We start from the raw sequence: 26,829 nt of genomic DNA, 5'->3' as shown, positions 1-26,829 counted from the left end.
ATCTGTTTGCGGGCGGGGTCTGTTGCCTCTTCCTGTTCAGGAGTCAGGGAAGTCCAGCCGAGTGACCGTGGACCTGGTGAGCAGAGACCTTCAGCCCATGCCTTAGGACGTCCCACGAGGTTCAGAGTACATGGAGAGGAGCTTGCCGTTGGGAGGACTGGGCATGAAGCGCAAGCTTTCCTACCAAGGAGTGTTTCTGCTGTCGACTTCACTGCTAGGATGGGCGCAATGGGCCGAACGGCTCAACCGTGCCCTGGGCAGAGCAAGCGGACTTGCAGGGGAGACTGCAGGGTCTCCAGGGGCGTGGAGAGGCGGAGGCTCGCTTCCTATCCACACCCACGCACTTCAGTCCCCAGGATCCGGCAAGCTGCCTCTGGTTAGTTGGGCTTGCATCGTTCCTGATGGGGGCTGTCGGGATGCGGCTACTTTTTGGTATCTTCTTGTGTTCAGGCGGCGGTGAGTGAGGTTGCTTTGTGTCCAATATGTAGCAGGGTTTGAGGTTTAGATATCGGGTTAGCTCGCCCTCTGCTTCCCCCCCCCCCCCCCCGTACCGATTAATGAACGTTCCCTCTTGGATATGACTGTAAGTCTGCATTTGAACTGGCGTCGGGATGTTAGACCTCTGGTTCTACAGAAATCATGTAAAATATCTGGCCTTAATCAGTCTTCTGTGTCCGAATCTTTCCACCTCAGTTTAGGCAGAGGGGTCATATATTGCCAGCCAGAGGCATTGAGAGTGAGAGCTAAAATTGGGATAATAATATTTATATTTAACGTGATGTGACTTCTGTAAGCCTAAAGCTTTCAGATTCATTCGTGGGGTTTCAGGGCCATCGGCAAGGCTAGTGTTAGTTGCCTATCTCTAAATCCCCTCCGTTGAAGGTGTGCTATTGGGCAGGGAATTCCCAGGATTTAGACTGGACAAGGATGAGGGACCTGCAATATCTTTCCAAGTCAGGATGGTGAGTGACTTAGAAGGCAACCTGCAGGTGGTGGTGCTCCCCTGTGTCTGGTGGTCAGTAGCAGGGATCCTGGGTTGTGAAGTTGCTGCTGAAGAGGAGTTGGTGTTGGTAATTGGTTTATTACTGACGTGTGTACTGAGATGCAGTGAAAAGCTTTGGTTTGCATTTCATCCAGATGGATCATGCCACACATAAGCACATAGAGGTGGCACAAAAGGAAAACAGAAAGCAGAATCTAGTGTTACAGTTACAGAGAAAGTGCAGTGCAGGTAAACAATAAGATGCAAGGGCCATGATGAGGTAGATTGTGAGATCAAGAGTTCATTGTTTAGTGCATGAGAGGTCTGTTCGAGAATCTTACAACAGCGGGATAGAAGCTGTCCCTGAGTCTGGTGGTACGAGCTCTTCTACCTGCTTAAAAAGGAAACAGCCTATAGAGCGGGCAGCGTTGGAGCGGGCAGCGGAGTGAGTGGGACCAGAGTGTTCTGGGCTTTGGCTCAAGGGGCTTCGGCGTGAAGGGGCAAGGAGGGTAAGTAGCTGGTAAGTAGGTAAAGGCAAGGTTTACCTGTTGTCTACTATAGATTTGTAGGTGGGACTAACTAGGGAAAAAAGAAAGGTAGTCAGATGGAGGACATGGTGGTGTGCTGCAGCTGTTTGATGTGGGAACTCGTGGACCTTGCTGCGGTCCAAGATGGCCACATCTGCAGTAAGTGCTTGAGGCTGGACGAACTTCGGCTCAGAGTTGATGAGCTGGAGTCCCAGCTACAAACACTGCGCAGCATAAGGGAGGGAGAGAGTTATGTAGACATGGTGCATCAGGTGACAGTCACCCCCCTTAGGGTAGGTACATCTGATGTTCAGGAGGCAGATAGAATGGTGACTGTCAGGGGAGGGAAGAGGAAGAAGAAGTCAGGCAGGCAGACAGAGCAGAGAACCCCGGAGGCTGTTCCCCTCAGTAACAAGTTTTCTGCCTTGGAAGCTGTTGAGGGGGATGACCTGCAGGGGCCTAGCTGTAGTTACCAGGTCTCTGGCACTGGGACTGGTACTGCTGCTCAGAAGGGAAGGGTGGGAAAGAGACATGCGGTAGTGATAGGGGACTCGATAGTCAGGGAAACAGACAGGAGGTTCTGGGTCAGTGAGCATGAATCCCGGATGGTATGTTGCCTCCCAGGTGCCAGGGTCCGGGATGTCACTGATCGGGTCCACAGAATTCTTGAGTGGGAGGGAGAGCAGCCAGAAGTTGTGGTCCATATTGGCACCAACGACATAGGTAGGAAGGGGGATGAGGTCCTGAAGAGTGAGTTCAGGGAGCTAGGCAGAAAATTGAGGAACAGGACCTCAAGGGTAGCAATCTCAGGATTGCTGCCAGTGCCACGTGATAGTGAAGGTAGGAATAGGAGGAGGTGGCAGATAAACGTGTGGCTGAGAAGCTGGTGCAGGAGGGAGGGTTTTAGATTTCTGGATCATTGGGATCTCTTCTCGGGAAGGTGGGACCTGTACAGAGAGGACGGGTTACACCTGAACCAGAAGGGGGCCAATATCCTTGCGGCGAGATTTGCTAGGGTGGTTCAGGAGGGTTTAAACTAGTTTGTGAGGGGGAAGGGAACCGGAGGAGTAGGTCAGAGGAAGAAGGGAATGGGGAAAAGTTAGATCAAACAGGTAGAGAGGCTTTGGGGAAGGAGAAGCTGAATACAGGCTATAAAAGTAGTAAGGTAGATGGACTGAAATGTGTTTACTTAAATGCAAGAAGTGTCAGGAATAAGGGAGATGAACTGAGGGCTTGGATAAGTATGGGGGACTATGATATTGTGGCTATAAGTACTGGGTGAATGGCAAGGTACTTGGCAGTGTGGAGGAGCAGAGGGATCTGGGGGTTCATATTCACAGTTCACTGAAAGTTGCCTCACAGGTGGAAAGAGCAGTTAAGAAGGCCAATGGGATGTTGGCTTTCATAAATCGCGGGATTGAGTTTAAGAGCCGCGAGGTGATGATGCAGCTTTACAAAACCCTAGTTAGGCCACACTTAGAGTACTGTGTTCAGTTCTGGTCACCTCATTATAGGAAGGATGTGGAGGCGTTGGAGAGGGTGCAGAGGAGATTTACCAGGATGCTGCCTGGATTGGAGAGTATTGAATATGAGGAGAGGCTTAAGATGCTAGGGCTTTATTCACTGGAAAGGAGGAGGATGAGAGGAGACATGATAGAGGTATATAAAATACTGAGAGGAATAGATAGAGTAGACAGTCAGTGCCTCCTTCCCAGGGCACCAATGCTCAAGACGAGAGATCATGGCTTTAAGGTTATGGGTAGGAGGTTCAGGGGAGATGTCAGGGGGAGGTTTTTCACCCAGAGAGTGGTTGGTGCATGGAATGCACTGCCTGGGGTGGTGGTGGAGGCAGATACATTGGACAGGTTCAAGAGCTTGTTGGATAGGCATACGGAGGAGTGTGGGATGGGGGGATATGCGGGAGGAAGGGGTTAGGTAGTGTGAGGGTGGTTTGATGGACGGCACAACATGGTGGGCTGAAGGGCCTGTTTTGTGCTGTATGGTTCTATGGTTCTATGGGAGAGGGGAGAAGAGAGAATGACCAGGGTGGGAGGTGTCCTTGATTATATTGGCTGCTTTCCTGAGGCAGCGGGAAGTATAGACAGAGTCCATGGAGGAGAGACTGCTTTTCGTGATGGACTGGGCTGCGTTCACAACTCTTTGCAACTCGCGGTCTTGAGCACAGCAGTTGCCATACCAAGCTGTGGTGTATCGGATAGGATGTTCTCTAGGGTGCATCTGTAAAAATTGTTGAAGGTCAACAGGGGCATGCCCAGTTTCCTAAGCCTTCTGAGGAAGTAGAGGCGTTTGTGTGTTTTGAACATTGCTTTGAAGGTTATACATTTGTACACTTTCCTCTCTTTTATTTGTTGATAACCCATCTCATCTCTGTCTTCACTGTTCCTCTGTTACTTTGTCAGTCTTTAATGCCATTGGTGAAGTAAGTGCACTGTTGCCTTATCATTCACCCAAGGTCAAGGGCCCTTGGCACACACTGCATGCCACTAACACCATCTCAAAGCCTGAAGGAAGTACCAGACTAACCATGCCTCACCGCAGCGAATCCTGGTCCATTCACTCCTCAACCAGACTACCCAGTAACCATCAGCACAGTACTGAGTTCAAACCTGTTCAACTGCAGGCACGATAGTGTAGGGCAGGCATGGTAGTGTAGTGGTTAGTGTAACGCCTTTACAGCACCAGCGACCCGGGTTCAATTCTGGCCGCTGTCTGTAAGGAGTTTGTACGTTCTCCTCGTGTCTGTGTGAGTTTCCTCTGGGTGCTCCGGTTTCCTCCCACATTCCAAAGACGTACGGGTTAGAAAGTTGTGGGCATGCTATGTTGGCACCAGAAACATGGCGACACTTGCGGGCTGCCCCCAAAGCACTCTACACAAAGGATGCATTTTACTGTGTGTTTTGATGTACATGTGACTAATAAAGATATCTTACCTTATCTTGTCTTATCTTATATAGACATAGACATAGAACACTACAGCACAGTACAAGCCCTTCGGCCCACAATGTTGTGCCGACATTTTATCCTGCTCTAAGATCTATCTAACCCTTCCCTCCCACATAGCCCCCCATTTCTCTATCATTCATGTGTCTATCTAAGAGTCTCTTAAATGTCCCTAATGTATCTGCCCCCACAACCTCTGCCAGCAGTGTGTTCCATGCACCCACCACTCCCTGTGTAAAAAAACTTACCCCTGACATACCCCTTATACCTTCCTCCAATCACCTTAATATTATGTCCCCTCATTTTAACCATTGTCACCCTGGGATAAATGTCTCTGACTGTCCACTGGATCTATGCCTCTTATCATCTTGTACACCTCTATCAAGTCACCTCTCATCCTCTTTCTCTCCAAAGAGAAAAGCCTTAGCTCACTTAACCTATCCTCATAAAACATGCTCTCCAATCCAGGCAGCATCCTGGTAAATCTCCTCTGCACCATCTCTAAAGCTTCCACATCCTTCCTTTAATGAGGCGACCAGAACTAAACACAATACTTCAAGTGTGGTCTAACCAGAGTTTTATAGAGCTGCAACATCACCTCACGGCTTTTGAACTCAATACCCCGACTAGTGAAGGCCAGCACTCCATACGTCTTAACAACCCTATCAACCTGCGCAGCAACGTTGAAGGATCTATGGACGTGGACCCCAAGATCCCTCAGTTCCTCCACACTGCTAAGAGTCCTGCCATTAACCTTGTATTGTGCCTTCAAATTCAATCTCCCAAAGTGTATCACTTCACATTTATCTGGGTTGAACTCCATCTGCCACTTCTCAGCCCAGGTCTGCATTCTATCAATATCCTGTTGTAATCTACAGCAACCTTCTACACTATCGTACACTACATATACTAGTGTCACTTGTTGAAAGATGCGTTGGACTTGCAAATGTGTTCATTTTCTTGCTTCTTCCTTTCATTCCTGCTTCCTCTCAATGTATCTGCATTCCTCTAATTCTATCACACTCCCAGGGGTTTAACTGGTATCGATTATCACTCATGTTTAAAATATAGAAGTATGGGAAATAGAGGCTGTCCATGAGTCATTGCTAGCAAAAAACAAACTGCTGGTGGAACTCAGTGGGTCAGGCAGCATCTGTGGAGGCAGAGGGGTGGTCAACATTTTGGGTCAAGATGCTGCATCAGGACCCGACCTGCAGGGTCTCAGTTTGAAACGTCAATCACTCCTCTGCCTCCACAGATGCTGCCTGACCCGCTGAGTTCCTCCAGCACATTGTTTGTTGCTCCAGATTCCAGCATCTGCAGTCTCTAGTGGGTCACTTCGATCCTGATTTGTCATTCAACGCGATCATGACTGATCCTCTGTCTCAAGACCATGCTCCCACTCTCTCCCCTAAGGCTTTGATGAGGTTTGTGTCTGGAAATCCACCCGTCTCCTTTAATATGTTCAATGATGTGGAAGAATTAACAATAGAAGTCGTTAAGGATCCCCTAGGGAGTAGTGACTGTAACATTGTAGAATTCCAGATACAGTTTAAGGGTGAACAACACAGGTCCAAAAGCAGTGTCTTCAGCTTAAATAAAGGCATTTACAATGGTGTGAAGGTGGAGTTCTTGGTGGTATTGAAGGTGGTGGTATTTGATAAAATCCCATGCAAAAGGTTAGTGTGCACAGTTAAAGCACCTGGGATTGGGGTTTATATGAACTGAAAACTGGTTGACAGGAAGCAGAGTGTAGGAATAAATGGGTCACTTTCTGCTGGGCCAGCTACTGGAATATAACAGGAATCAGCTCTTCACAATGTATTTGTGGACAAGTTTACAGACAATATGAAACCGGGTGGGCTTGCATTGTAGGAAGGCTTCAGGGTCATTCAGGTAAATTGATTGAGTAAGGCATATGAGTAAGGCCCAATCTCTTAATCTATCCTGTTTGCAATTGATTTTTAAACAGTGCAGATTAGCCTCTTTAAAGTGTGCTGTGTACTGAAGACGGAGAAGACTTTTGCCAAGTTAATTAATTCACAAGCATCTACTGACGGATTCATAATGTTGGGTTCACTGATTCTGCTTGTTTATCAGGGATATTGCTAATGGTTTTGATCACAGTCCACAGGTCATTTTATGCCTCCTACATAGTGAAGCTTTACCTATAAAATGCATCTGGTGGAGAACTACTCATTGAAAGCAGTGATGGTTGGATGTCTGAACATTTCCACTTGTTCACCCATTCACCCGCTAGCCCAGCCTCCTGAACACACCCATTGGCTCCACGATTGGTCGCTGTGCCATCTCCCAGGAATTCCTTCCCTACTCCTCTCAACCTTTCCTTTGTCCATTAGTGTGTTCCTTCTGACCCATCCCTACCAACCATTTGCTCTGTGTTAGGTTTTCTTTCATAACATTGACATGGGACACTTTTATGTTAAAGGTGCTATATCAATGCAAATTAGTTATTTTTATTAGCACATTCCGAGTTAAAAAAGCTGTGTCTGTAATAATAAAACTACAAATAATCCAAAACAGGTGCCACTAGAGAGACACCAAAGACTACAGATGCTGGAATCTGGAGGAACTCAACGGGTTGAGCAGCGTCTGTAGGAAAGGAATTGTAGATATTTTGGGTCGAAACCCTGCATCAGGACTGAGAGTGGAGAGGGGAGATGGCCGGTATAAAGTGGAGAAAGGGAGGGATGAGATGGGCCAGAGGTGATTGGTAGATCGAGGAGGGTTGAAGGATGATGGGCAGATAGAGCCAGTAGGGGAGGGGTAAGGATGGAGTTGGGAGACATGATAGATGGAGGCAGATGGAGCCATGGGGGGCTGGTGGAGGGTGATAGGTGAGATTACAAAGGGCTACCAATGCTGGAATCTGATAAGAAAAGGAGGTGATAATAAGGAACCATTAGGGGAGAGGTGAATGGCAGTTGGGAACCAGATGGGGGCTGAAATGTGTGGATGGAACTGGGGGGGGGGGACAGGGACTGAAATGGGTGATGGGACTTTGGGGGGGTAAGGGGGTTCTGTGTGGGAAAAGGAACAAACAGAAACTATGAGGGGTGCTTTACGTGTGTTCATACATTTTATGTAAAACAATGGTGAGCTAGGATTGTTTGTGGATTATTAAATGATTGACAGCTGCATGACTGATTGACATCTGAATGATTGACAGCAAATGACTGATTCTCCCCAGGGCTAGTCCTGAGCTCTTGTCCAGGATTGCACCACATGCAGAATGGTCGGCAGTTTTTCCGTTACGGTGGGATTTACGTAACGTTCTTCTGTAACCCTGGTTTCAATCGTTATGGATATCGAACCAGCAGCTGTGTGTCGGGCCGGTGGACGAGAGATCCACCAGTCTGTGTTGGTGAGTCACATACCTTGTCTCTGCAAAAGTAAACCGCACGGTGTCCTCCATACCATTCAATGGACAGCAGTGTTTCAGGGATTTATGTAAAGAGCTATTATGAAATATAATTCACACAATGAGGGAAATAGGGGGAAAGTTTAAAGGAGATGTGCGGGGCAAGTTTTTCTTTCACAGAGAGTGGTTGGTGCCTGGAATGGGCTGCCAGGGGTGGTGGTGGAGGCAGATACAATGGTGACATTTAAGAGGTGTTTAGATAGGCACATGAATATGCAGGAAATGGAGCGATATGGATCATGTGCAGGCTGAAAGGATTAGTTTAATTGGGCATCATTAATTTAATTAGTTTGGCACAACATGGTGGGCCGAAGGGCCTGTTCCTGTGCTGTACTGTTCTGTGTTTATAATGTTTCTGCATGTGTGTAAAAAAAAAATCTGCACCTAGTTATAAGGAAAGGTTGGACAAGCTTGAGTAGTTTCTCTCGCACATCTGGGACTGAGGGGAGATCTGATAGAAGTTTATAAAATTATGAGAGGCATAGATAGGGTAGACAGGCAGAATCTTTTTCCCAGGGTGGAAATGTCAAATACTAGAGGGCATAGGTTTAAGGTGAGAGGGGGAAAGTTTAAAGGAGATGTGCGGGGTAAAATTTTTACATAGAGAGTGGTGGGTGCCTGGAACGGGCTGCCAGGGGAGGTGGTGGAAGCAGATACAACAGCAACATTTAAGAGGCATTTAGACGGACACATGAACAGGCAGGGAATGGAGGGATATAGACCAGTGGAGGCAGATGGGATTAGTTTTGATTGGCACTGTGGTTGGCACAGACATGATGGGCCGAAGGGCCTGTTCCTGTGCTGTACTGTTCCTTTTCTGTGTTCACACTGCAGATTAGGATTAGCTGTGACAGAGCTGTACACCTTCCCAATGCACACAAGCCACAGATATCAACATGGATGAAGACATTCAACTACCTGATTCTGTTCCGGGTTAGTAGGAAATTGTAGCAACTAAAATAAACTTGATTAAAATTAAAGCGCAGTTATAATTTGGGATAACTTTCATAATCTTGAATTGTACCTGAGTTTAGATGTGAGCAGCTAATGAATTAACAGAACAATGCCCTGGTTTTACTCAGTTCTCTTGCCAATTGATCTGACCGAGAGATGTAACAAGCAACTATTTGGGTCGTAAAGATAAAGGCAGTTTGTAGGGTTGGGATGGACTCCAGGAAGGAAATCTGAACAAGCCGTTGTCTGCTGTGCCCATTCTGGTGATCATTAGTCTATTAGCAGGTGCAGCTTTTTAGATTGTAAACTTCACTTAGAAAGTCCCTGAAAATGGCGACACAGGTAGACAGGGTGGTAAAGAAGGCATATGGTGTGCTTGCCTTCATCAGCTGTGGCATCGAGTACAAGAATTGGGACTTCATGTTACAGTTGTACAAAACGTGGGTTAAACCGCACTTGGAGTATTGTGTGCAGTTCTGATCCCCAGCTATAGGAAGGATCTCATTAAGCTGAAGACGGTGCAGAAAATATTCACAAGAATGTTACTGGGACTGGAGGTCTTGTGTTATGAGGAGAGACTGGATAGGCTGGGACTGTTTTCCCTGGAGCAAAGGAAAGGGAGGACTGACCTTATAGAGCTTTATAAAATCATGAAGGGCATAGATAAGACAGATAGTCTTTTTGCAGGATAGGAGAGTCTAAAACTAGAGAGCATAGGTTTAACATGTGAGGGGAAAGAGTTAAAGGGGATCTGAGGGAAAACTTCTTCCCACAGAGGGTGGTGAGTATATGGAACAAACTGCTGGAAGAAGTGGTAGATGTGGGTACAATTACAATAGACAGGTACATGGATAGGAAAGGTTTAGAAGGTTATGGGCCAAATGGGACCAGCTTAGATGGACATCTTGGTCAGCATGGATAAATTGGGCTGAAGGGCCTGCTGACTCTGTAACTCTATGGAATGACTACTGCAATAACTATCCCTTTATTGATTATCTTAAATGAGTTGCTAAGTGTGGTGGGGATGGAAATAGCAGATGGGCTCTCTTCCACATTAGGGGAAGAGCCAAAAGCAGCTGTGACACCCTTGTTCAGGAAAGCCCATAAGGACATTCTTGTAACTATTGGCTGGTTACAAGATTGATATATCATTGATTATATCATTGATAATGGGGCAGGTTTTATATGCAATAATTCAGGGGAAAAATTAATAGGTTCTTGGAGAAGTTTGAGACAATTGAGCGGAATCCACCATAGGTGTAGTTGGCTGATGGTGTTCGAGAAGACTGATGAAGGGAATGCAGTGAAGGTTGTCCATGTGGATGGTTACACATTCTGACCTTGAGGGAATTAAAGTTGTGCAGAGTTTCAATGAAGGGTCAAAGTGTGTATAGAGGCCATCACTCGACAAAAAGCAATATTCCCATGGTGATAGCTGTGCTTCAGATGAGTCTAGCTACATTACCACATTGTCAAGGATGGCTCTTGCAGTGTTTGTATAAAACAAAACAAATTTCAGGCATCAGTTTTATCTGGTCTTTCATTGCTGTGGTTTAAGCTCTGGGTATAATTCCCTTGCAGAATCCTATCTTTTGATGAGTCAAGCACCCACTCTCAGTCTTTCTTCACACCTCAGTGCTCTCACCTAGCAGTTTAGTCCTGTCCATGAGGTACCTCCTTAAAACTAATCAGTAAGCATGTGCCCGTTCTCTCACTGCAGCCCCAGGATGCCCAGATGTTGGGAGTGTTCTACATGGAAGCAGCACTGTGCATAACAACAATTCAGTGGTCAGATACATGTGTGATCCTGGTTTCAGACTGTCTGGATCACCAGTGATCTACTGCAATGGCAACAGCTGGAATGACACCCAACCAGCGTGCGAAGGTGGGTCAGTATCTGCAGAGGCTTTGCTGAAATGATGCTAAACCAGAGTACTGTGCTTCTGGTGATAACTCCAGAAAGGTTGGGCCCAAAACTGAAGCAAATTCATAACCTAGTGATGCTTGGTGTCAACTGCATCTGTTTAATGTGGTAGATAGGTCATGATGGTCAACATCTACTCTGATCCATCAGTCAGTGGTCACAGTCTTTTTCCCAGGGTTGGGGAATCAAAAACTAGAGATCATAGGTCTAAGGTGAGAGCGGAAAGATTTAAAAGGGACCTGAGGGGCAACTTCTTTGTGCAGAGGGTGGTGAGTATATGTTGTTGAGGCAGGTACAATAACTTTTAAAAGACCAGTACATGGAAAGGAAAGGTTTAGAGGGATATGGGCCAAACGCAGGCAAATGGGACTAGCTTTGGTCAGCCTGGACAGTTTGGTTGGCCTGGACAGTTGGGCGGAAGGGCCTGTTTCTGGGCTGTATGACTCTATGACTCTGTGGCAAGTCTTCCATTCTGCACCTTGGTCTTCAAATGTGGCACTCTTGAGTCTGATTTCTGTTCTGTGCTGAGTTGGTCCCTCTTATCTGGGCTAGTGAGTGATCAGTGCTATAGTGGATCCTGGCACTGCCAGGCTAGGGAGATACTGGTGGTAATAGTGCCTTTTCCTTCACTTCAGACCTAGGAGCACAGGGACATAGTTCCCTAAGAGTGGCAATGCAGGTAGACAGGGTGGTGAAGAAGGCGTTTGGCATGCTTGCCTTCATCATTTGGGGCACTGAGGACAGGAGATGGGATGTTATATCCGTACAAGACGTTAGTAAAACTGCACTGGGAGCATTGTGTGCAGTTCTGGTCGCCCAGCTGTAGGAAGGATGTCATTAAACTGAAGAGGGTGCAGAAAAGATTCATGACAATGTTACCAGGTTTGAGTTATAAGGAGAGACTGGACGGGCTGGGACAGTTTTCCCTGGAGTGAGGGAGGCTGAGGGTGACCTTTATAGAAGTTTATAAAATCATGAGGGGCAAAGATAGGGTGGATGGTCACAGTCTTTTTTCCAGGGTAGGGGAGTCTAAAACTAGAGAGCATAGATTTAAGGTGTGAGGGGACAGATTTGAAGGGAATATAAGGGATGAGTTTTTCACACAGAGGGTGGTGGATAGAGGGAACGAGCTGCCAGAGGAAGTGCTAGAGGTGGGTACAATTACAAAGTTTAAAAGACATTTGGAAAGATATGTGGACAGGAAAGGTTTAGAGGGATATGGGTCAAATGTGAGCAATGGGACTAGCTGAAGAGAGCACCTTCATGGTCAGCATGGAAGAGTTGGGCCGAAGGGCCTGTTTCAGTGCTGTTTAACTCTACACCTCTGTGGTATGTGTACACCTCAGAAAGAGACACCAGTGACCCATGGGGTTAAACTGATTTCTACTGCAGTGGCTTCCTAAGCAGGCAAAGAAACTATTATAGAGTGAACACTGTGGGGTTTTAACTCCATAAAGTGTGTGTTGTCTTCCTTTTAATGAATGTCCCTCTGGGAAGCAAACCTGACCAATGATCCCAGCTGTCCATCAAACAGGGATCAACCCTGGGAAGACAGCAGCCAGGGCTCAGCTGGGTTGGGTGCTGATTGGTGGGTAGAGAGAGCGCTGTGTGGCAGGAGGAAGCAGAACTGATGGGCGCAGCATGGCTGGAGCATTCCCGGGTGATTGTGAAGGGAATGAGAGATTGAAGGAGGTTGGGGAGAGATGGGGGAGAGGGATTTGGAGATAAGATTTCTTTATTAGTCACATGTACATCAAAACACACAGTGAAATGCATCTTTGCGTAGAATGTTCTGGGGGCAGCCCACAAGTTCCGGCGCCAACATAGCATGCCCACAACTTCCTAACCTGTACGTCTTTTGAATATGGGAGGAAACCGGAGCACCCAGAGGAAACGTACAAACTCCTTACAGAGAGCGGCCGGAATTGAACCCGAGTCACTGGCACTGTAATAGCGTTACGCTAACTGTCGGGGAGAGGAAAGCACACTGAGAGTGGTGGTAGAAGTGGCAGAGATTCAGTTCACACTCTGACACTCTGATCCCAACAGTAGATTGTAGATGGATCCTGTCCTTCGTGCCTCCTGGGTCTTCTCCTGGCCCTGGAAACCTGGCGACTTTAAAAGGTCGGCCTGTCTCCTGGGATTTACAGGATTTTACAGGATTTTAAAATCCATTTACAGGATTTTAAATTACCCCCCCACTTTCCTCTCTCTCCCTCCCCTTCCTCCATACTGCCTGGCCTCATACAAGATCTGGACACTTGGCCACGATACAACAAGACAACATTGTCCACAGAACTATTGCAACAGAGCCCTTGGGTTGGAAAAGCCTGACAAAACAACACTGGAGGTTGTCCTCTAACCAACAGACTACAGGCAACAACTGCAACTGTACTGTGCAGAGGGGAGTCCCTGGAACTTTCCCAACAACATGCCTCTGAACTGGGTACACTTGGAATTGGAGGAATGATTTCACATCCTATCATTCCACATCAGAGAAAACAGGACTATAATTTGAAGGATTAAAACCTCCAACTATCCCTTGTCCTATTGCATATTAATAACTAATGGCCAATAAACAATAAGTCTGACTTGTGCACTGATATCTTTTTGTTTCAGAGTCAGGTTTGGTGAAGTCCAAAGAGATGCACACTGAGATGACAAAATCAAATTCATTGCCAAACTTGAACACGCTGTTATCAATGAAAAAGCTTTCAGGAAATCTACTTAAAGTTCAACATAGTAATACTGCAAACGGCTCCTTTGTAAAACATGTCCCTCTGGCCGAGCATCGCACTGGCGCTGTTACAAATACTGTATTGACCTTGCAACATCTCCCCACAAACCAACCTGTGATCAGCAAAGGTGCACCTGAAAATAACACCAAAGGTATTTGGAATGGAAAAACTGCCTCCAGTAACAACCTGTTCAACAAAGGATCATCAGAAGACCAGGTAAAGATTCAACCAGGGTCAGTGAAGTCAATATTTGCACATCTGGATTTACCATCGTTGACAAGAACAAGGCTACCATCCACTTGGCCATTGCATTCCATGCTCGTCACACAACCAACTCCCATCCCATCACTGCAGACAAAATCCTCTATAGAATTCCTGCAGCCAGAGCCCCCCTCCAGAATCAGGTTAACATCATCAAAGCCACCTTCACCTTCATCTGTATACTCTCCATCTCTGCACCAACCTTCAAAATCATTACTCCAATCAAATTCTGTAACAAACCAATCAATTCCATCTCCTTCACCAACACCAAATGACACATCATCCACACCCTCACTAAAACAATTATCAAATATTTTCCATACAAGCTCGGGCAGAAAGTACTCTCCATCCCCGGTGTCCATGCAATGGACTTCAAAGTCATCACTTCTTGAAAAACAAAGTGCCTCTGCGTCAAGCAGCAGATCTCATACCTTCTCAATGACTGGAAGGACTCCGTATCCAGCTCCAGTCACACTCAAACAATATGGTTGGCTCAGAAAGACAGTGAGTGGTATCCCTGAAGAATCTATGGGTAAAAGGGTTGACACTACAGCAAGTAGGAAACAGCCTCAGAAGGACGAGGTATTATTTAATAATGACTCATGGCAGATGGAAACATTTCGCTGGTTTACCCCAGTAGTTACAGTTGATGGTACCAGTTCAAAACCTGCAGCCTTATTGGATGAAAATGTAATGAGCTCAGCTTTTCCAAGCTCCAAATCATTGAGAGGGGTGTCTTCTCAAGATACAATTTTCAGAGGAGCAGATCAGCTAAAGGAAGGATATCCAACTGTTGGTCTGGAAGTGACTTCCCCAACTACCTCTCTCCCTGCTTGGTCAGTTGCTGACGTCTTGTTACCTAAGACAGGTAATGACTTTGGAAGCTCGAACCTGCCAGAAGCAACCCATCGGCAGAGCTCTATCTCCAAAACAACCATTGCTGTTCCACAACACGTTGAGACTCTGTCTCCTCAAACAAGTAGATCTGTTAGTGATCTGAGTGCACCTGAAGGTACAAGACCAGAGAGTCAATCGAAGAGCAACAATGAGCCAGAACTTCTGATAGACAAAGTTCTTTCATCGACGGAGCCAAGGGTGTCAGATATTGCTGGAAAAATGAATAGGCTAAAGAATTCCCAGTTTATTATCACAATGAGAGGAACTCAACGCAACATAAAGCAAGCAAAATCACATGTACCTGGATCCATTGCAACAGAAAGCGCAAGTCCTTCAATTAACAGTGTTGCAGTCCAAGCACAGGGTAAGCAGGTCACACTGAATGGGAGTTTGGCAGCTAATAAACGGAACAATCTCACTGAGCTGTCAGGTGCACATGATGCTGAACCAACTGAACCAACTCTGCAAAATAATCTGGCTGAAATTAGTATGGTGGATGAAACAGTCATGCGACAGGTTAACCTACCAAAGACCATTGTGTGCCCCTCGCCACCTGTACCAGATCATGGCACGTTGTACTTTCGTAACTTGGTCAGACCGTCGCCGTGGCAATACAAATACTACATACAGTATTCCTGTACTCCAGGTTATACCCTGGTCCGTGGAGACCAGTTCAGTTTTTGTCAACACAATGGTACGTGGAGCGGAGAGAGACCTGTCTGTGCAGGTTAGTACATAGATTACATGTACAACTAGTCCACAACTGCTGGTTACAGGTAAGCAAACTGTCATTAGAAACAAGTTACTTTTCAGGGTAAACCCTGAGCATAATCGAGGTCACTGAGATTCATATAGTTAGCAGCATGAGGCCTGATTATTGGTTCAGTTTGATGGTTTTGGTTCGGTTTGATGGAGAGGATATGCTGGACTTTATGTAAAATCAGACATTTCAGTTATTTAAAAATAGTCAGACAAGTAAATCATCAACTTTTGATCTCCATAAAGTGTAACTAAACCAATATATTTAAGGTGGAGATAGATAAATATTTGAAAGATCGAGGAATTGAGGATCATGAGGAATTGGCACAAAGGAGGAGCTGAGGCCACTGTAGATCAGCCATGTTTATATTGAATGGTGGGGCAGGCTAAGGGGCTGAGTGGCCTACTCCTGCTCCTATTGTCTTGTGTTCTTCTTAAATCAGGATTAATATTCAAAGTCATATCGCCAAAAAAATTATTTCCTGGTTAATACCATCACATCACTAACTAGCATATCTATGGGTTTAGTCAATTGTTCAAATACACCTTTTGAAAGCCATATCTTGCATGAGAACATGATGTCTGTGCTGAGCATTATTTGAAATTAAACTAATCCCCTCTGCCTGCAAAGGATCCATATCCCTCCATTCCCAGCATATATATGTGCCTATCTAAACGTCTCTTAAGCATCACTATCGTATCTGCTTCCACCACCACTTCTGGCAGCCCATTGCAGGCACCCACCACTTTCTGCCTAAAAAAAACTTGCCCTGCACATCCCTTTTAAATTCCACCCCCCCCACCTTAAATCTGTGCCCTCGAGTATTCAACATTTCTACCCTAGGAAAAAGATTCTGGCTGTCTACCCTATCCACGCCTCTCTTAATTTTATAAACTTCTATCAGGCTTACCCTCAGCCTCTGACACTCAGGGAAAACAACTCAAGTTTGTCCAATCCCTCCTTGTAGCTCATACCCTCTAATCCAGGCAGCATCCTGGTTAACCTCCTCTGTGCCCTCTCCAAAGCCTCCACATCTTTCCCATAATGGGGCAACCAGAACTGCACACAATACTCCAAGTGTGATCTAACCAAAGATTTATACAGCTACAAAATGACTTCCTGACTCTTATGCTCTATGTCCCTAGTGATGAAGGCACGCATGCGATACACCTTCTTTACCACTCTATCTATTTGCATTGCCACTTTCAGGGAGCTATGGACCTGGACCCCAAGATTCCTCTGTACATCAATACTGTTAAGTGTCCGGCCATTTACTGTACACTTTCCCCATACATTTGACCTTCCAAAGTGCAACACCTCACACTTGCCCTGATTAAATTCCATCTGCCATTTCTCTGCCCCTATCTGTAACTGATCTATTCGCATTTTTAAAGCAAAATGAATGAAACTGCTCATTTTACATGGATGATATTTATTGCTGCCTTAAGAGTTTTATTGGTGAAAGAGAATAGACAAGATATTTTTTATACATAGGCTTTTTAGGGTTACTTTCTCAGTTCCTATCAGTTAAAACTGAAAAATACAAGTCCTGGTGATATAGAGGGAAAATTTAGGTAGCTTTTGATGTATGTGTTTCACAGTAGTAATCTTTTAACCATACTGGCTTTAAAGCACAATTATTTTGTAAAAGACATTTCCATAAAACCAAGACAACCCTGGTGCTCGACAGACACCAAGGAGCTGAACATCTTCAACACTTAGTCTTGAAGACAATGAGCTCATTATAACTTTGAGAAAGGGTGGACATTGCCCGAAGCTTTGTTTGTAAAGTAAGTTTCAGCAAATCGTGCGAAGAATAGGATTTTCACAGTTGTAGGTAAGCGCTGTATGTTTTTGAAGAACCCTACAATCCCAACAGAGTGGATCACAGAGCCCACTGTTTGCCTCTCCTTTGATTCTGAAGGAAATTATGAATGTGTGTAAAGTGCCATTTGAGCACTTACAGTATGTTTAAGAGGAATCCAACTGTGTACACCGTGCTCAGAGGATGAAGATTAACAGTTCCTACAGTCACAGCTGTTACCCAAATAATTGCTGATTCAAACAGATAATTTGAAAGTTTCAATTTCAGAGTATTTGAAGTCAAAATATTTCATTGATGATGATTGAAACTGCAATTATTGAGATGGAAGTTGTGGGAACATGCTGGCAGTTCCCTGTTATTAAAGAACAGGATTAAGTCAAAAGGTCAACTCGGCACAGAGAGAGGCCCTTCAGCCCACCAAATCCATATCAACCATCAAGCACATATCTATACTAATCCCATTTTCCAGCACTAAAGATACAAGAGGTGACTCAACAACTGAGAGAGAGAATCTTAGCTCAGAAAATTGAAGTCAAGTTAAGAAACAGCGAGAAGAAGAAGACGCTGGGAGTTGTTTGTAGGTAGACACCTGTACTTATGATAATGCAGGGCAAAGCATAAATCTGGAAATCAAAGGTGCGTGTAACAAGGGAAATACAGTAATCATAACCTACATATAAACTGAACAAAACAGATGTAACAGTGTGGAGGCTGAAGTGTGTATGAGATGGATTTCTAGAGTGGAAGAATAACTGGTGGGGAACAACCTATTTTAGATCTAGTGTGGGTTCTGAGGAGGATGCAAAGAGCCTTTGGGGGATATGGCAGGTGTGATATAATATGGAAAAAGTCATCAATCTTGTAGAAGAATGTAGAAATGCAGCGTGTTTTTGAAGTGGAGAGAGGTTGTAAGGTGTTGATATTCAGAGAGAGCTGGAGTCCCTATGTACCAAAATGGGTCTTTAACACTAGTAGCAGGCATTTTAAATGTTTGCTATTGCTTGTGTTATTGTAACAAATGGTTTCTGTAAACTCCTGTAATTTTATTCAACTCCCATTAGCCTTGGTCTCTTGTTTCTTTTAAAGATGTTAATGAATGTGCTGTTGGACTAAGCCACTGTCAGCAGATCTGCATCAACACCTTTGGGTCTTACAAGTGTGGCTGTCATTCTGGTTTCCAGCTATCTAGGGATGGCCAGGGATGTGCAGGTAATGTATTGGTGATTTTGGTGGGTTATCATTGCTTCAATAGCAATTCACCTGCAGCTGTCAAGGTCCATGCCTATTGGAAATGTGGCTCTGTTCATCGAACTTAATTTGAAAACTATCTGACCTGCAGTGGCACAGCTCACAGACAAAAGCAGAGAGAAAAACTCCCCTCCTGGAAGCTTGCCTGCTTGCTCTCCATTGCTTTCAGTTTCCCTGTGACTTTTGGCTATGTGAGCCTCTCTCAGATCTTGTCCATGGTTATTTCTGTAGTTTTACTTATATTGACACAGCAGGTGACCATTTGGCCCATGCTTGTTCCCGGGGAACAACTCCATTGCTCCTCCATCTTTTGAGGCCTTTGACAAGGTCCCGCTTGGTAGGCTGGTCTGGAACGTTAGGTCACATGGGATCCAGGGCGAGCTAGCCAATTGGATATAAAATTGGCTTGACAGTAGGAGTGGAAGGTTGTTCTCCAAACTGGAGGCCTGTGACTAGAGCGTGCCGCAGGGAACGGCACTGGGTCTGCTGTTCGTCATTTGTATTAACAATTTCAATGAGAATGTAGCTGGCATGGTTGATCAGTTTGCAGATGACACTAAAATTGTGGTATTGTGGACAGTGAGGAAAGTTGTCTAAGGTTACAGTGGGATCTTGATCAACTGGGCCAGTGGGACAAGGAGTGGCAGATGGAGTTTAATTCAGATAAATGCAAAGTGTTGCATTCTGGTGAGACAAACCTTGCACAATGAATGGTAGGGCCCTTGGGACTGTTGTAGAACAGAGAGACCAAGGAGTGCAGGTACATCGTTCCCTGGAAGTGGTGACACAGGTAAACAGGATGGTGAAGAAGGCATTTGGCATGCTTGCCTTCATCGGTCACAATGTTGAGTACAGGAGTTGGGACATCATGTTACAGCTGTACAAGATTTTGGTAGAGCCACATTTGGAGTACTGCGTACAGTTCTGGTTGCCCAGCTATAGGAAGGATGTCATTAAACTCTAGAGGGTGCAGAAAAGATTCACAAGGATGTTACCGGGACTGGAGGGCTTGTGTTTTAAGGAGAGATTGGATAGGCTGGGACTGTTTTCCCAAGAGCCTAGGAGACTGAAGGGCGACTTTATTGAGGTTTATAAGATCAAGAGAGGGATAGATAAGGTGAATAGCCATAGTCTTTTCCTCAGGGTAGGGGAGTCCAAACCTAGAGGGCATAGGTTTAAAGTGAGAGGGGAAAGATTTAAAAGGGACCTGAGGTGCAAGTTTTCCACACAGAGGGCGGTGAGTATATGGAACGAGCTGCCAGAGGAAGTGGTAGAGGTGGGTACAATTATGACATTTCTAAGGCATTTGGATAGTTACATGGATAGTTAAAAGGTTTAGAAGCATATGGGCTAAACACGGCCAAATGGGACTAGCTCAGTTAGGCAACTTGGTCGGCATGGACTAGTTAGGCTGAAGTTTCCATGCTGTTTAACTCTATGACTCTGAGCAATTCTTGGGTGAGTGAGAAACTAGATTGGGATTTATTATTACGACTGCTTTGAATAGTTTTAATCAAAGTACCACTACATTTAAAAATACCACTACTACAATGTGCCATTAACTCACAGTGAAAGTGTGTAGAGTGTGTTGCATCTGGAGTGTCTCAGAGGTGTCAGTCACAGGATGGAACGTGCTACTTTTGTGTTCCTTCCCTTGTTATCATATTGGATTGTAAAATTGGTCAGACCTCATCAGGCGCACTGTGCCCAATCCTGAGCACCACACTTCATACAGGGCAACAGGACCTTGGAGAGGGTGCAGTGGATGTTTACTGGAATAATGGGCAGGGAGAAACTGCTTGTGCTGGCAGGAGTTGGTGAGCAGAGGACACAAACTTAAGGCAAGTGGGGAAAATGTCAGGGGGAAATAAAGGTTTGTTGATTGAGTTGGTAGGAACTGGATTGCATTGCCTGATGGTCGGTGGAAGCTAGGTCAGAAGCAACTGTCAGAAGGGGAAACTATCGCATGGCTGCAGGGGATAAGAAGGGATTGGAAATGATTAGACAGCCTTGTAGAGAGCTGGCAGAGTATGAACTGGCCTTCAGGCTGCCTTCTTAACTGTTATGGCAGAGCAGTTGCTCCTTGCAAGCTGATTTCATGCATCTCTGCCTGGAGATCATTACAGATATGAAGTAAATGTAACAGGAGCTGAACAGGTTCAGTCCCTTCACCTCACATCATTGGCTCTGTGCTCACACATCCAAAGTCCTGAAATATATGGTATGGTGTGAGGCTCCTCCCTGTTCTGGGTGTGCTGTCTCTTGGAGTTATAGTCATATAGCGCGGAAACAGACTCTCTGGCTCAACACAGCCAGCAGACTGTGTTGCCCAGCGAGCTAGTCCCATTTGCCCGCATTTGGCCCATAGCCCTCTGAACCTCTCCTATCCACGTACTTATCTAGATGGCTTTTAAATGTTGTTAATGTGCCCGCTTCAACCACTATTTCTGGCAGCTCATTCTAAATGTGTGAAGAAGCTGCTCCTGATGTCTCTATTAAATCTCTTGCCTCTGATCTTAAACCCATACCCACTTGTTTTTAACACCCGCTCCCTGGGGAAAAGACTATGTGCTTTCACCCTGTCTATACCCCTCATGATCTTATATACGTCTATCAGTTCACTCCTCAATCTCCTAGTTCCAGGGAATAAAGTCCTAGTCTACACAACCTGTCCTTGTAACTGAGGCGCCCAAGTCCAGCCAACGTCCTGGTAAATCTTTTCTGCACTCTTTCTAGTTTAATAACATCCTTCCTATAATAGGGTGACCAAAACTGGATACAGTACTCCAAGTGCAGCCTCACCAACATCTTATATAACTGTAACATAACTTCCCAACTCCCAGACTCAGTGCCCTGACTGATTAAGGCCAGCATGCCAAACACCTTCTTCACCACCACATCTACTTGTGATGCCGCTTTCAGCAAACTATGCACTTGCTAGGACTATGCACTTTCTATCGAACTAGGTCCCTCTGTTCCATAACACTCCCCAGGGCCCTACCATTCGCTGTACAAGTCCTACCCTGTTTGATCTCCCAAAATGCAATACTTCGCATTTATCTGGATTGAAAGCCATTTGCCAATCCTCAGCCCAGATACCCAGCTGATAAGATTCCCCTTGTAAATTTGCATAACCTTCTATACTATCTACAGTACCGCCTATTTAGTTTTAATAAATGGTTCAAATGAAGCACCGTTGCTCCTTTCTGTTCCCCATCGTAATTGGTAATTGGTTTATTATTGTCACATGTACTGAGATACAGTGAAAATCTTTGTTTTGCATGCCATCCAGACAGCATTCCATACATAAGTACATTGAGGTAGTACATAAGGAAATAATATAGCTTTACAGTTGCAGAGAAAGTACAGTACAGGTAGACAAATAAAGTGCAAGGGCCACGACGAAGTAGATTGAGAGATCAAGAGTTCATCTTTTTCGTACAAGAGGTCCAATCAAGAATCTAATAACAGCAGATAGAAACTTCCTTGAGTCTGGTGTTTCGTGCTCTCTTCTGCCCGACGAGAGAGGGGAGAAGAGAGAATGACTGGGGTGGGAGGGGTCTTTGATTATGTTGGCTGCTTTCCCAAGGGAAATGCAGACAGAGTCCGTGGAGAGAAGGCTGGTTTTCATGATGGACTGGGATGTGTCCACAAATCTGTGCAGTTTCTTGCAGTCTTGGGCAGAGCAGTCACCATACCAAGCTGTGATGCATCCAGATAGGATGCTTTCTTTTATGCATCTGTAAAATTGGTGAGGCTGGGGTAAAAGGACGTTTCAATGTTTAACCTACAGCTGTGATGACTCTGTCCCTGCAGATATTGACGAGTGCCTGGATGTATATAGCAGACAGACCCAATGTGAGTGGAGGTGCTTGAATATCCAGGGCTCCTTCCGTTGTGTTTGTCCACGTGGCTACATACTGAGTGACAACAGGTATCACTGTGAAGGTGAGGATGATCTCATTTTACAATTGTCCCTCTTGTCATTGGATCCAAATAAGGGACATTTTAGCTATGTCTTGGTTACAAATCTCACCACATCCATGGGAATATAGGGCAAAAGCAGGCAAATGGGATTAACTCAGTTAAGTAACTTGGTCAGCACAGACGATTTGGGCCGAAGGACCTGTCTCCATGCTGTAAAGCTCTGTGGCTCTATCCAAACAGTTCCAGTGAATTCTCCACTCAGAACCCAACACTGAAGTCTGTCCTGCTGGTCTCTCCTCATCCGAAGATCCTCCTGACCTGTATTGGTTTGAACTTGTATCCTAGGGCTCCAAAACTTACAATGGTGGGAGTTCCAAGCAGGAGGATGGTAGGGAATAAAATTCTGAGACGACAGGGTGAATCTATACTTGAAAAGACAGGGATTGATCAGGGGGAGTCTGTGTGGATTTGTTGGTGGGAGACCCCATCTAACTAGTTTCAGTGAGTCTTTCAAAGAAGTAACAAATTACATTGGTGAGGTTGATGCTGTAGTCCCCATAGATTTTAGTAAGGTCTTTGACAGGGTCTCACATGGAAGGCTGGTCCTAAAGGTTAGAGCCCATGGGATCCAAGGCAAGTTGGTAAATTGGATCTAAAGTTGGCTTGGTAATAGGAGGCAGAGGGTAATGGTGGGGGAAGCCTATGAACAATGGTGTACCTTACTGTTTGTTTTATACTTACTATGCATTAATGATTTGGATGTGAATGTAAGAGTGAGTTTGCAGCTGAGATAATAATTGGTGGTGTTGTCAATACTGGGGAGGGTAGTCTTAGGTTACAGAATGATACTGATCAGCTAATAAGTTGGATGAAGCAATAACAGATGCTTCATCCAACTTATTTTAATCCTGATAAATGCAAGGTGATTTATGTTAGGAGGACAAATAAGGGTAGCACATACACCATGAATGGTATGGACGCCAAGGAGCATTGAGGAACAGAGGGACCTTGGTGTACAAGTTCATAGATCTCTGTAGGTGGCAGCACAGGTAAGACTTGTTAAAGGTATACAAGGATGGTAGCAGATTTGAAAGTTGGGAGCCAATGGGAGATTCTGTAGACCTCAGCAAATACATGACCCATATTGTTTAATATGGGAAGTGCAGAAACATTCACATAGTAATTTTTTTTCCCCATGGACCTGTCCCAGAAATTGAGGCATTTTGAGAAAATACCAGCTGAAGTAGAATATTTTAATATGAAATACTTGTGTTTGTATTGCAGACATCAATGAATGCAACTATAAAAATGGTGGCTGCACCCAGCTCTGCATCAATACCAGTGGAGGCTATCTATGTGCTTGTCGAGAAGGTTATATCCTTAATCCTTACAACAGGAAGAACTGTCAGGTTATTAGTGTTCCAAAAGCAATCCTGGACAACCACTTGTACACTGAGTAGTCAAGGCTTAAACTGTGAAGTGTTCTCAATTGCCCATAGGCATCAGTCTTTATTAATATTTGGTGTTTGGGGATTGCTATGTTATTGAACCTGCTACAGAATCAGAGATTGAATGCTGGAGGAGGTGATTTGTCCCATCGTGGCAACACTGGCTTTTGAAGTACCATCTCTGCAACTTCTCCTTTGTAATTATTAACCCTTTCCCTTTTGAACCATCACTATATCTGCACACTTCCAAGCAACATCTATTTATTGACTCCTAAAGGTTGCCTTATATTAGCAGCATGTACTTGATTGATATTGGCATATTAGAACATAAAACAGCACAGGAACAGGCCCTTCGGCCCACCATGTCTGTGCCGACCATGATGCCAAATTAAACTAATCCTATCTGCCTGCACATGGTCCATATCCCTCCATTCCCTGCCTGTTCATTTGTCTGTCTAAATGCTCCTTAAACATTGCTATCATATCTGCTTCTACAACCTCCCCAGTAGAGGATTCCAGGCACCTACCACTCTTGTAAAAAAAAGCAATCATAAATCTCCTTAAATTTTCCCTCTCTCACAAACCCATGCCCTCTAGTAGTTGACATTTCCTCCCTAGGAACAAGACTATCTATCTGTGCCTCTCATAATTTCATATACTTCTATCAGGTCACCTCTCAGCCTCTGATGCTCCAGAGAAAACAATCATAGTTTGTCCAACCTCTCCTTAGAGCTAATACTCTTTAAACCAGATGAACCTCTTTTGCACCCTCTCCAAAGCCATCATCCTTCAGATCATGGGGCACCCAGAATTGACTGCAATTCTCCAGTTGCGGCCTAACGTGATTTCTGACTTTTATACACAATGTCCTAACCAATGAAGGCAAACATGCAGTATGCCTTCTTTACCACTCTATCTACTTGTGTTGTCATTTTCAGGGAGCTATGGGCTTGCACTCCAAGATCCCTCTGTACATTAATATATCTAAGGGTCCTGCCATTTACTGTATACTTATGTGACCTTCCAAAATGCATCACACACTTGTCTGGATTAAATGGCACTGCCACTTCTCTGCCCAACTTCCAACTCATCTATATCCTGCTGTATCCTTTGACAAACATCCTCACTATCCACATCTCCAACAATTTTCATGTCATCTGCAAACTTACTAATCAGACCACCTACATTTTCATCCAAGTCATTTATATTATAAACAACAGAGGTCCCAGCCCTGATCCTTGTGGAGCACCTTTGGTCACAGACCTCTGGGCAGAAAAACACCCCTCTGCCACTGTCTTTTATGACCAAACCAATATTGGATCCCGTTTACTGTATATGCCCTTCCCTATTTGGCTTCCCAAAATGCATCACCCTGCACTTGTCAGGAATAAATTCCATCTGCCAATGCTTCACCCAACAGCACTACCAATTTTCATGTCATGTGGAAACTTACTAATCATACCTCCTACATTCACATAAAAGTCATTAATAAATATCACAAATGGCACAGGTCCCAGCACCATACACCACTGGTCAATTCTGACTTCCAATCAGGAAAGCATCCTCCCACCACTACTCTCTTGCCTCCTATCACCACATCAATTTTGGATCCAATTAGCCAGCTTACCTTGGATCCCATATGTCTTAACTTTCTGGACCAGCCTACCACGTGGGACCTTGTTAAATGCCTTACCAAAGTCCCTATAAAAACATCTTCTACCTCCTTCATCAATCTCCATTGTGACCTCCTCAAAAGACTCAGTCAGTCAAATGGCCAATCCCTTTTTCAGAGACCATGCCTCCTAAGGGCGCATCTTCTGAGCAAGCACCCCTCTATCAGTTTTCCTTTATATTGTTTCAGTGAAACCATCTCATTCATCTAAACTCCCAGAATAGAGTCTCTCTCTCTGCCAATTTTTCCTTCTGACAATCCCACTATAATAAACCATCCTGTTTAGCTTCCTCAAAATGTTCCATGAACCACTCCCCCTTTGCCCTCTGTATCCCAACATTTTAAATACCTATCATTTAAAAAAAGGTTTTCTATTCTTCCTACCAAATGACCTTACATTTCCCTAAATTATACATTACCTACAACCTGCTCAAACTGTCCAGGTTCTTTTTCAGACTGAACATCTCCTCACAGATTACTTTTCCACCTTTCTTTTTTATTAAGCGTGGATGCTGTCATTATAAAATACTGTCATTATGTCGATTGTAAATTACCAATACTGTGCAATGGCTACATGGTGATGGCTTCTGGTGGCCAATTACAATCCACCATTCCAAATCCTAAATGATTTGGGATGTTGCTGCTAAACAATCAAGGAGATGGCTGTCTGTAAAGCGAGCAATGGGTCAGTGCAGAGAGTGACAGTAACCTTCAGGCTAGGGAAACATGTTAAACAAATTCCAAATCTACCCAAGAATCCATCATTGGCACCATCTGGCCAACCTGGTGGTTCCGTACTTGGAAACTTGCCAGGATGTGGGTCCTGGTGTGGCAGTGGCCCAAGGGGAGCTAGATTTTGGTGACAACATGTCCTGCCAAATACTTCCTCTGATTCTGGATAAATGTGGCACTGTTAAGGTCCTGTGAAGAATTTTCGATATTTCACCAGTTTAAACAAATGCAATAGTTTTGTTGCTACAACTTCATTCTCAAAGGATATTAACACTTATAGCCAAGGCATTTATAAAAGAAAGTGGGTTCCAAATAATCTAGCCAAAGTTTTAAAAAATACAAGGTAAACACAAAAGAAATGAATGATGCGCATTCTGCCATTTCATTTACAAGCTTAAAAATATAAACAACATAAATGCTAAAACCTCCTGCTGGTTACAATTGTTTAAACCCCATTTTGTATTGCACCTGCCTCACTCATATAATAACTGCAGCCTTTCAACTGAAAATAGCTGGAATTAGGAATTGGAG

General features: G+C 44.8%; 1 protein-coding gene across 5 annotated transcripts; it reads left to right on the top strand.

Moving 5' to 3' along the window:
• Nucleotides 1-155: 155 nt before the first annotated feature.
• On the top strand, nt 156-26,829 carry si:dkey-163f14.6 (uncharacterized). 5 transcript variants are annotated; one of them, XM_052013308.1, is made up of 8 exons: nt 156-456; nt 7,682-7,855; nt 8,747-8,845; nt 10,587-10,751; nt 13,410-15,413; nt 18,358-18,480; nt 22,336-22,467; nt 23,731-26,829. In XM_052013308.1, exons 3-8 carry the CDS (start codon nt 8,809-8,811, stop codon nt 23,904-23,906), a joined length of 2,637 nt encoding a protein of 878 aa, XP_051869268.1. In that variant the 5' UTR covers nt 156-456; nt 7,682-7,855; nt 8,747-8,808; the 3' UTR covers nt 23,907-26,829. The 5 variants fall into 5 exon arrangements, with proteins under 5 accessions (XP_051869268.1, XP_051869265.1, XP_051869266.1 ...); XM_052013305.1 differs by lacking the exon at nt 8,747-8,845 and having other exon boundaries at nt 156-376; XM_052013306.1 differs by lacking the exon at nt 8,747-8,845.

This window comes from Pristis pectinata, chromosome 4 (genome assembly GCF_009764475.1).
Source record: "Pristis pectinata isolate sPriPec2 chromosome 4, sPriPec2.1.pri, whole genome shotgun sequence".
Taxonomy (NCBI): Eukaryota; Metazoa; Chordata; class Chondrichthyes; order Rhinopristiformes; family Pristidae; genus Pristis; species Pristis pectinata.
This window is presented reverse-complemented; position numbering and strand designations above follow the sequence as displayed.